This window comes from Thunnus thynnus, chromosome 6 (genome assembly GCF_963924715.1).
Source record: "Thunnus thynnus chromosome 6, fThuThy2.1, whole genome shotgun sequence".
Lineage (NCBI taxonomy): Eukaryota > Metazoa > Chordata > Actinopteri > Scombriformes > Scombridae > Thunnus > Thunnus thynnus.
In genome coordinates this window covers 7787234-7799422 of record NC_089522.1, presented here as the reverse complement: position 1 = coordinate 7799422, position 12189 = coordinate 7787234, and the positions used below count along the sequence as shown (strand labels likewise).

At 39.7% G+C, this 12189-nt stretch overlaps 1 protein-coding gene across 1 annotated transcript in view; it reads right to left on the bottom strand.

Annotated features, from left to right (window-relative positions):
- Positions 1-1270: 1270 nt before the first annotated feature.
- The window catches only part of tti1 (TELO2 interacting protein 1), a 28221-nt gene continuing 17302 nt past the window's right edge, over positions 1271-12189 (bottom strand). Inside the window, exons 13-14 of the mRNA XM_067591488.1 lie at positions 5910-5997; positions 1271-1968 (exon numbers count right to left, since the gene is read on the bottom strand). Of these exons, the coding sequence (XP_067447589.1) occupies positions 1746-1968; positions 5910-5997 (311 nt within the window). The 3' untranslated portion in view covers positions 1271-1745. The remainder of the gene's footprint in view (positions 1969-5909; positions 5998-12189) is intronic.

Sequence of the window (12189 nt, the reverse complement as noted above, 5' to 3'; positions counted from 1 at the left end):
TGTTGTTGCTGTTGTTGTTCTGCTTCTCTGTCCCACTGTGTACAGCCCAGTTTCTGTAGGGGTGGATAGCATTTTTGTTTAATATCTTTCCTCCTGTTTCTGTTAAGTTAGGAGTTATGTCAGTGATTTGTATTTTTGTTTCTTTATGTTTAAATAGGTAATTTTAGGTTGATTAGCTTTAGTTCCCTTTTGTTTATTGTTTAGCTGTTAACTCACCTTGAAACCACAACTATGAAATAAACATTTAAAGGCTGCAAAATCCCTTGTTGCTGCTGTTTCTTGGGAGCTGGGGAGAGGGAGTGTCATTTTCATGTTGCGCCTGGACAAAAGAGTCATTAAGTTTCATTCAGCGTATTCTGCTCATTCATCATTCACCACAGTTGGATCACTCATTCAGTATACAGCAGGTTTAAGTGTTTAGTGTGTTCATAATGGAAAAGTGACAAAATTGACTTTTGATTGATTTTTGTGTGAACTATTGATGAATAATATTCTCCCACAATGCAATGCACAAAACAAATTGAGGGAGCTACAGTACTCACAGCTGTGGCAGGCTCTGAAGAATGATGGCAGTGTACACACAGTATATAAAAAATGTCCCTCTGAAGAAGAGTGTCAGATGGATAAATTGGATAGTTGCTTGTAATTACTGTCAAATACTATTTATATACAGTAAATCTCATACGTTAATTGGAAAAGTCTGTAGATATATTGGATAGTTGCTTGTAATTACTTTCAGAAAATGTTTATATAAAGTAATGATTATTAAAATTATGTTTTTGTAAGCCATTTTTGCATGATCCTATTTTTTTGTACAGTATCAAACCAATATTTTTACCAGGAATTTACTGTAAATAGATGAGATAATCACATACAATTAAAGCCTAAAGCTCTCAAGATACCATTAATGGGTGTTAAAGGAGGATAATTTGAATATAATTTTACATATATTTTTTTTGTGTGTTTTACATCCAGAAATTCTTCTTCTACCAATATTTTATAATTTTTTTGTTTTTATTTTACACATTTTTTTTTACACATAATGTCTACAGTAAATATCTGTATTTTTTTTAAAAATTCTTTGTAGAATGACTAAAGGTTTTTTTTACCGTTATTTGATGGTAAGTGTTTGGAAGCTTTTGCTGCCAGACTTTTTACCATTTTTTTTACTTTTTTTAAAAACTTTTTTTTACATTAAATTTAAAGTAAAAAACAGAAAGTTGCCTTAAAAACGATAATATTCCATTATATTAATTTACAGATTACAGCCTTTATTTTATGGTGAATATTTTTAATAAAAATAATTTTCTGTGTTTTTATGGCATTTACACTTAATGTAGAAAAAACAAAAAAACTGTAAAATAATACAGTAAATTTCTGTGAAATAACTTTTTCTTTTTTTTTTTTTTTTTTTTACAGTGTACAGTATATGTCAGTGCCTTCACATGAAATGAAAAACATCAGCACTGTCACTGCATATCTCCCATTGTAGTCCTATCAGGTTTGTTCCTGGTTTCTACACTGCAGCCTGAGAGTGAACAGCAGTGGAGATGCTTCATTGACATTTTCTCTTTGTATCTTGCTGCTTATCAGAGCCGTATACAGCATGAAGGTTATCACACCAGCATCTTATGGCTGTTTTTCGCCACAACGGTCTGATTTTCTTTCAGTTAATTGACTCGTTGGAGTCAGTGGTTCCATCAACCATCCATTCGAGAGACGACTCAGTCACATCTATCACCAGCTCATTGGCTGCCTGGCTGGTCGACTGTCTCAGTAACTGAGCCAAACTCCTCCCTCAGCAGTTTCAGCACGTTGTCTGAGTACTCGTCTCTGGGTCGCCCCATCCCGTTCAGCTGCACAGGCTGAAGGTCGGGGTGTGGCGGGATGTAGGAGGACGGGCAGTGCAGCTCATTCAAAGTAAACCAGAAGGCATCCGGATCCACCTGGATTAAGTGTCGGAAAACGCTGTGGAGAGGAGTGAAAGATACACAAGAGCAGGATTAGCTCTGGGCTGTATTTTGCTAAGATATGTAACATCTATGGTATGGAAAAACACCTTCCTGTAATCCAAAGTTACAGACTGAGTAGGACACAGCAGGTTCACTAGCTTTAATGCGCAGTCCTACAGTTTGACTATTAAGCTCATTATCTCAACACTGCCTTTTCCCTTCAGGTTGTTTTTTCACCTCCAAAGAGGATGTAAAACAGGAGGTTTTCAGTCCTGTATGCTTAATTAGCAGGAAATCTAAAAGTACTTAAGAATACTTAACAACATGTACTTTTGTATCTTCATTTTTACCAACTAGGCCAGTGTGTGTTACTTTACACAAAAGGACAGCAAAGAAATGATGGTGAAAGAAGATCTAATGTCAAATCCAGCTTCCTCTATATGGGGCACTCAATAGCTGCTATTTATGAGACTGTGGTTGAATCAAACTGTCCAGACATCCCTGCACTTGCAGACTGCTGAACTTAATGAGCCTGTTCCTGTAAAGTCTGGAGTGGCGACAGTTGTCCAATTCCACAACTCATCAAAAAATGTCCAGAGAGTCCACTTAGGGAGCTGACTTCTTTTAAGTTTGCTCGAAAGATTACCCCAAATTCTACCCCAAAGCACAATGGATGTGACAATGAAAAGGAGAGGATAAACATAACAGTACAAAGCTATTCATCTTTTATTTTCAATGTATAAGTGAATTGATATTGCACATACAAATGTTATAGCTGACCATCTATGAGTGTGAAATCCTCAGGCAAGGGTTTCATTTTAATTTCTATGCAAAGCTATTCAAAATGGTGGAGAGTTTTACTGTGCATATCTAATATATTATCAAATATCAAAGAAATTTAGATCTATGTAAAGCAGTGAACAGTGCATAAAGTGCCAATGTGGAGACCATTCAGAACTGCTAGGAAAACTAGATTACAGGGTTGGAGGGCTAAGCGTTTTTCGTATCCATAGCAAGAAGTGAAGTCTGCTGTCACGTCTCGTTGCGCATTTTACCCTGTTGCAGCCCAGCGCCCCACAGTGACGGTGAGCATTTCAGACATGTCACAGTATGACCGAGAGCCCATGAGAGACCAGACTGAAAGTCTGGGGAAATGACATTTGGATCCAGCCAGAGTGGATTTTGCTGTTATGTCTTGATTCATCACTTCATGTGGCTGTTAAAGTGACCATAACAACACTAGAATTTCATTTGGATTCAAACATACAGCATGTTATCTAAAGCAACTTTAAATTTAATTTAGGGTAAAAGTTTTGTGTAATTGATATTATGTGACATGAACTATATTGCTGTTAAATTTGATTAGGGCTGGGCGATATGACCAAAATCTCATATCCCGATATAGGTAATTTCATATCCCGATAACGATACCTATCCTAATATAGCACATTTTAATTCAATTAATAAATAGTTGGTCCGTCCCCTCATCTCCCCCCGCCAGCATAAAGCCACCTTTGTGTGTGCTTTTACATAGCATGCGGGTTTTCCGGATTCAGAGGCTTGACGGAGATCAGACTGACCAGAGCTGTAAACTCTGCCATGAGTGAGTACAAAGACGTTACTAGAACGAGGGGAGGACATTTCTCTTCGTTTGATAACATTAAAAGTTAAGTTAGACTTTTCTGTCGGCTTCCCAACTTTAAAAACAGCTGAGAGCACCAGAGAGAGAGAGCAGCTGCGGTCAAGTGAGCTAGAGAGTGAATGAATAGAGAGGGAGCACTGGTAGTGAGAAAGCCGGTGAATCAGATCAATAAAATGTTATTTTCTGATTGTTTCACAGCGGTTATGTTCTAAAGCACAAACATGCCCACACCCACACACACCTCCGCTCAACACTGTGGATGTACGCTGCACCGCCTGGTTTGGTCTAAGTACGAGCTAAGGGGCTATAGAGAGCAGAGGAGAGTAGTGCGACCATAAGTGACAGCAAAACCCAGAAGAGACTCTCACACTGAGCTGAAATTAAAAGAGTGCACATAAATTTGGTAAATAACACAAATAAAGACAGACTCTACTGCGTTTTGCTGTCATTTCTAGTCGCCGTCTCACTGTTTCTCTGCTCTTTCTCAGCGCTGCGGGACTGAGCCCTGCGAGCGTGTGCAGCGCAGCAGAGGAGACAGACAGCAGTGGAGAGGTGACGACAACTTAACTCGTTATGTTACTGTAAGTGCAATAAAAGCTTCACAAGTAAAAAGCCAAGATGAGTAATTTAACAATGTAATCTGCGCAAAAGATGGACAGACTCCAAAAGACGAAAAATATTGCTGTAAAGAGTGTGATTTGCGTCACAACGATATAAACGATAGAGCAAAATATGAAACATTTTTCTCTTGTCACACGATATATATTGTCATATCGCAAAGCCCTAGCCCTAAATTTTTGACAGATTTCAGCATTTAACAGGGACTTCCTAAATATGCCATGCATTATATATATCCATCATCAAGCTATGAACAGAATAAGTCATCTAGAGTCAGTGGGCAAGAGGTGGTGTTCACAGTTAAAAAAATACTACAAGTTAAAACCACTCCTTTACAAGTAAAAGCCCTATATTCAAATGTTTTACCTAAACGATAGGATCAGATTTTTTTACACACTACTCACATGCCATATGTACAGTGAAAGAGTTATTTGATCAAATCATTCGTCCTTTCTATACAGGACATGATGAGATCCCTTAGTAGTAGCTCGACAACACTGTAAGAAATGGAGGACAAAATCCATAGTCCTTGTTCTGTGAAAAATACATTTAAAAAGTTCAGCCAAAGCTAAAATTGTGCTTCAGCAGCCTGAGATAGCCAAATCAAATGTTTTAGTACACGCAGTGGCAGAGGGATACATCTTGGCAATCACATGTAGGTTTGTTGACAATGCGAATGCCAGAACAAAGAAATTGATTTGGTCTGGCTAACACAGACTCATAATGATTCTTCGGCTGAACTTTAGAAAGCATTTAAGCGTGAAGCGTGGACTGTAGAGTTTGTCACCCATCTTTTGCAGTGTAGCTGCATTAGGAAAGGACTGGAGAGGAGGAATGATTACAGCGAAAAATAACTCTTTCAGTATATATTTAAGTATTGTATTACAACAGAGCTATTCTTTAAGTAAAAATACAGTATTATCAGCTATGTGTACTCCGTATATAAAAAGTACTCATTATGCAGAATAGCCCCATATTGCTATATTTTGATGTATATTATTCTATTGTTTCATTATTAATACTCTCTTAAAGGTACCCTGTGGAGTTTGTGACCTTGACTGACCAACAGTTGTTGAGCCAACAAACGTGACAATGTGCTAACAAAAGCTGGAAAGAGCAAGACTGCTAGTAAGTAAACAGGGATGTAAACAATATAGGATTTAAAATATTTTAAAAATCAGCTTTGCAAATGTTTTATAAGGAAAGGAAATGCATTCAACACATTTGTTAGACATCAAGGATACACAAAATGTGTTCTGTGAGAAACACATTTTATACACTATATCAGGCACCTTTAACATGTAAGGTTTAGGTGAAGCTAAATTCAAGTCAAGTCAAGTCAATTTTATTTGTATAGCCCACTATCACATATTACAAATTTGCCTCAGGGGGCTTTACAGTCTGTACAGCAATACAACATCCTCTGTCCTTAGACTCTCAATTTGAATAAAGAGAAACTCCCTAAACAACCATTTTACATACTGTCAAGTAGTTTAATCCTGAACGACACAACATATTTTCAAATACAGTATGTCATATGGTTTATATGTAAAATCAGCAACGTAACTAGTAACTAGCAGTGAAATAAAACAATATTAGCATAAAATGGAATAACTGCAATAATAAAACTACTTCAAAATTGCTCTCAAGTACTTTGTTACTTTACAGCACTGCAATGGGCTTTTATAAAAGCTTACCTTAGGCAGGCCTCTTGTAGTCTGATGGGTTGTCGACAGCTTAGGTAAGGCAGACAGGCTTCACAAACGGCATCCAGCTCTGCTTCACCTGAGAAAACCAAACACAGGACTTCAGGACCTTTACTGTATTTCCTCACCTATATTCTCTAAAAGAACACCACTGTAAGATACATATATATCTAAACAAGTGATTTTTTTAAACATAATATTAAGTCATAGATAAAGAACAAATAATGTATTTATGCCAAGATCAGAATGCTCAATGCTGAGTAAAAACCAGGACAATAAAATGGAAGAAATAAATACAATATCAATTATATATATGTTTTTATTTCTAATTTGTAGGTACAATGACATTGCTCAAATCCACCTGATTAAAAAAAAAAAAATCAAGATGTAATCAGACTTCCCAGCATACAAGGTAGCTTTTATAGATGGTAGATTGAAAAGGGAGCAGAAAGAGGATAAAAGAGGCAGAGAGGAAGATGAAAGAGGTGTGTGTGGGGGGGGGGGGGTAGATCATGCCTGGACTTTACCTTTCTAACTCTTAATGAGCTGAGAGAAACTGCTGAGATAGCTGAGGAAGAATTTCACAGCAGGCTGTTTCCACATCTCTGGATTTCGTACATCCACTCTTCCCCCCTTTGAGGAGTGGATGTGTGTGAAAAGTATTCTCCTCTATCCTTTCCTTAATCTTTTTCTTCACTTTCTGCAGTTTTATGTACACTGACCCCACCTGCCTCTGTCTCTTTTCTCTCCTTCTCTGACGGTACCTTTCATAACCTTGCCAGCTCCTGCTCCCTCCATCCACTTGACTTCCCTCCTATGCTGTCCTCTTTCCACTCTTTCATCTCTTCCTATTTCTCGCACTCTCTCTCCATCCTTGCGTTCCCGGCAGACATTTAGCGATTCCCTAAGCTGCAAACTGGGCTGCCTTTCAAGCCTCATTTCAAAACATGTCTCTCTCCCTCTCTGCTTACTCTATTTGCCAATTCAACCCACTCGGCTTGAACCAGGCCTGCTCGCTGTGTGTCAAGAATAAAAGCAGCAGTGCACATTTCAGAGTTAAATGGGATTATTTAGCAGCCGCTTTTATCCCTTTTCTTCCTCCCTTTTTGGTGCTGCACTCATAGCCTGTAGTCTTTTGTGGAATCGAGGTGCTTGGAGGGAAGCAGAGAAGTGAGAAATACTAAAGAGGAGAGGCCAGGTGCTGTTAGATTTTGTGGTAAATGAATAAAAAGTGGAATTGGAGCTGAAGCCACAACTGGAGCCGAAACATATTATTTGCTTCAGTCAATCTCTGTTTCTGCCTTTCTCTCTCTGTGACTGAGGCTTGGTAATTGGCTTGCTGTAGGCGTCCCAGAGGTAAGCTGAAGCCAAATCAGTATTCACATGAGTAAGGCTGCAGCCGCTGACTGTTTCTCTCCTGCTCTTTCATTCTCCCCATCTCCAACTCCAAATCTCTCTCCCTCTGATATGAAGGAACAAAACATCAACGCAGTAAAGTGCCTGTAAGAAAAATCAAGCATGGAGTACACTCTTTCCTTTAATGTGAGGAGGGAAAAAAAAATCTTACATTCCAGTCATATGAGGATTGTAACTAAAACATTGGGTGGGGATGTAATGTTGCTGCAGCTGCCTTTTTGTAGTCTGCAGTGGCCATGCAATAAGCGGAGGTTGCTTTTCAACTATTTAAAGCTGTACTGAACTGAGCAACCTCTTTATGTGTGATACACCTGGTATACCTGGTTAAATCAACAAATGGGGCTGCAAGAGAAGAAGAACATATCTTAATGAGCCTTGAAGGTTCTCCTTTATGGCCCCCCATTAAATCCTGGTTATTATGTATATATGCTGACAAGAAAGCATGTAGATAGATAGATAGAGACCTATTACTTATAACGGACCTGCACAGGCATGAAACTGAGACCAGAACCTGGCCTAGACACTTTAAGTCCTGACCTGACTGAGCACAACATCCATTGCCACATTTGAGACCTGAACCCAACCCAGGTACATTTTAGTTATTCTCCTTTCAAAGCGAGAGATATTCTTGCTTTCTCAAAAATAAAAACAATGTGGGAACAGCAATAATAAACATGAGACCTATACAGAATAAGGCACACACCAAGACAAAACACAAATAGATAACAAGATTACAAGTCTACAGCCATGCTAGCTGCTCTGTGAGGCTATACTTAGGCACAGTGGTGCTTTGAGCAAAATGCTAATGTCATCATGCTCACATTGACAATGCTATCATGCTGATGTTCAGCAGGTATGTTTTATCATGTTTACCATCTGAGTTTTGATTGTTAGCATGCTAACGTACACCAAACAGCACTAAATATAAAGTACAGCACAGTATGCATTTTTTTAAAAAATGGCCATAAACCAAAGTATTGGGCAAATCAAAATGTTGGTGGCGCTAGATAAAAAGTCAGAAGATCCCAAAAATTTATCACAATTAATTCTGTGGGGAAAACAAATGTCTGTACCAAATTTCATGGCAAAGTTTCCACCAGTTGTTGAGGTATTTCACTCTGGACCAAAGGGGTGGACTCACTGACCGACCACAGAAAAGACTGACACTGCCAACTTTGAAGCCACGCTGCAGCATCTCATAATGCAAAGAAAACATCTATATCTGTGATAGTGTTTTCATGTTTGAACCAGGCCATTACGGAGCATTTCCATAAAGTGATCCTATGTTTGAAACTTCAGAAAAGAAAAAAAAGAAAAAAGAAAACAACCTCAGACCCACTTTTTACACTGCGTGATCTCATACAGCACTTGCTAGAAATGGTGGCCAAAACTATGGAATAACTGCACAAGGAAATTATTTTCTCCAGTGTTTAAGATAAAACAACATATCTTGACTAGTGCACAAGGCACTGTCACTCCTTATTAAGTGTGACTGAAGTTTAATCACCCATCCAACCATCCATCCATTCCCCGCCGCTTATCTGGGACCAGGTCACGGTGGCATCAGACTGAGTAAGTAAGAAGTTTAATCACAATTGTTTTAAATAAAGAAAGGGTAGAGACAGAAAGCAGGAAAGAAAGAAAGTACATACAAAGTATGCAAATCAATGCAGGAGGTTACAACTGCATCACAACTGATAAACTGTCTTCACTATGAGAAATATTTGTCATTGCATACTGATATTTTCACATTATAACAAATGTGTTACTTAAGGTTCCTTCTTAGAAGGTCATTTGAACCTTAAACAGAAACAATGCTGGTTAAAACAACTGCATATGGAATTGAATTATTTCCATGATTAATTCGGGTAAAAAGTACTGTTGAACAAAAACATCCAACCATCAAAGAGCCAGTCACACTTTAAAGTGTTGACAAATGACGAAACTCTTACAAAAGATGTCTGTGACACAACATAGTTGGAAGGACCCAAATGCAGACTTGGAGACACAGGAGAAGGTAAGTAGAAATGTCTTTACTGAAGACTTCACAAAGTGCAAATTGTAAGTTTTTTTTTTGGTTTTTCCCTTTTTCTGTGCCATTAGTCTATGGGCGGAAACCAGAGGTGAGGATCACGGAGGCACCGATGATGGTGCAGAAGGCCCTCCGCACTGAAGACGTAAACTGTAGCCCACGGTCCAACAGTATGTTAGGGGGCAGACCAATTGACCTGGAACACCTCCTTGACAGGACATCAGCCATGTCTTTAGCTGAGGGGAGCTTGGAAGAAGAACAAAGTGAGCAAATTTGGACAACCAGTCTATCACCATAAGAATGACTGTGTTATCATCTGACTTTGGCAAGCTGGTGACAAAATCTATGGCGATGTGTGACCATAGCTGAAGGTGCAGTGGCAAGGGGCATAGGAGGCCAGGGCTTGGTTTGTTGGATCCCTTGTTGTCTGCACAGACTGGACAAGCTGAGATACACTCTCTGGTGTTCTGCTCCATAGACAGCCAGCAGTACCGCCTACAGAAGAAAGAGTATGCAAGTTACCCCAGGGTGACAGGTAAGTTCAGTTGTGTGTGCCCACTCCAACGCACTCCAGTCTTGGATTCTGGGACAAACAGTCTGTTGGGTGGGCCATTGCCTGGATCCAGCTGCTGATTCCGAGCCTCCCAGACTTCCTCCTCTACCAGGTTACCATCCCGACAACACAAGATTCTGGGGGGATGGGCTCAGGAGGAGCATATTGACTGGAGAGTGGGTCTGGCTTGCCATTCTTTGAGTTGGGCCTGTAGGTAAGCACAAAGTTAAATCTTCTAAAGAACAAAGCCCCCCTGGCCTGCCTTGTGTTCAGTCTCTTGGCTGTCTTAAATATATTCCAGATTCTTGTGATCAGTCCGAACAATAAAAGGATGCTCAGCCCCTTCTAGCCAGTGCTGCCACTCCTCCAGTGCCATCTTCACAACTAGCAGCTGCCTGTTCCCAATATCATGATTCTTCTCTGCAGGGATGCGATAAGGCTGGGGATGAGGGATGGGGAAAATAGGCACAGGGGTGGAGCTTGCCATCATCTAGAGAGTGCTGGGAGAAGATGGCCCCCACTTCCACATCTGAAGCATCAACCTCAACTATAAACTGCTGAGACAAGAAGAGACTCTTAAGCCTTTCAAAAGCTGCCTCTGCTACCAAGGACCACTTGAAGCATTGAAGGATCGAAGTAAGGGTCAAGGGGGCTACCACCTTGCTGTAAGCCCTGATGAACCATCCATAAAAGTTTGCAAAGCCAAGGAACCACTGGAGCTCCTTCCCACTCTGATGGCGAGGCTAATCTCTCATTGCTTGGACTTTGGCAGGATTCGGATGTAGCCTAGGAAGGACACAGAGTGGGCGTGGAATTGGCACTTCTCTGTCTACACAAACAGTTGATTCTCCATGAGGTGTTGGAGGACTTGGCAGACATGCTGCTCATGCTCCTAAGGGGTGCTGGAAAAGATGAGGATGTCATCTAAGTAGGCAAAAACAAGGTAGTTGAGCATGTTACGAAGCACACGCAGGCAAGATGGGTCCAAAATGCACTGGGGTAGCTTGCACCATGGACAAGAATGGCATTCAAGCCCAAGAAGTCAAGCAGCATGGTGATCAGGAAAGTGGAAGTGACCAACAAGTTTGAGCCCCAGGTCCAGGGTGAGATCATTCCATCAATTAAGAACAACTTAGTCAAGTGCCTCTCTCATCAAATGACTCTCTCAGTGACAGAAACAACATCTCTAGCACTGAAAGGGAGGATGAATGGCTGAGGAGGATCCAAAGATCAGGACTGTCCAGAAAGTCTCATGTACTGCTACCAAGACCAACGGGGCTACTGACAGTCTATGAAGTGCCAATGTGCTGGAAGGAGTGTAAAGAAGAGTGAACAAGCACCTATGAAGGTGGCTCGGACTCAGGATTTTCAAAAGCAGGATATGCTATGCACTGCATCACTTTTTTACAACGATCTGTTGCAAAGATTTACACCTTCCTGCTTTTGTCTGTTTCTTAATTTTATACTTTGGGTAAAATATGTCTGAAGTTAGATGTAGATCACAATGGTTGCAAAAAAATGACTGAACCATTACAAATCAGTAGCTATCCATTTCCTTGTCAGAAAGGCACAAACATTGTCTTAGTCTTGATTGTCTTCATTCTGATGTTGTTTGAAATACTGTGTTAATACCAAACCAAAACCAAATGTGAGCCGAATGTATCATTACATCCCTAATGGCATAACTGTGGCTGCAGAGCTGTTTGTATTTTTTTTCTCTTGTAGGAACCTGGGAGAGAGAAAACAGGCAGGATGACAAACAAGGGTAGCACATCTGTTGGTAAAAAATAAAGAATTTATCAACACCAACCTAAGAGTTGCTGCTTTCATCAGGTTGACAGAGAGATACTGAATGAGCCGATGGGATATTGTTCTGTGGAGGGAACTTGGAAATGAGGTCAATCTACTGGATTACTAGTATGTTACCAACTATATGGCAGGAGGTCTGACTATATGTACTTTTTCTGATGGAAAATACTACAAATGCAAGTAGGCTTGTTGGAGGTGTTTTTTTGTTTTTGTTTTTTTAAACCTAACTTCTAATAAACAGTCTAGGCTGTGTAGCACCAAAATATATACTTCTGACATCAGTTCTTCCCATTTTGGACTTGTGAAAACAGTTTGATATTAAATAATTTGACATTATCATTATGCAAGAATTTTAACAAATCCAGAGTCAAAGCAGCAAAACAACAAAAGCCAAGGGTGAGTATTTATCATTTTGAGATATACCACATAATTGATCATTATACTATATTACGATTAGCTTA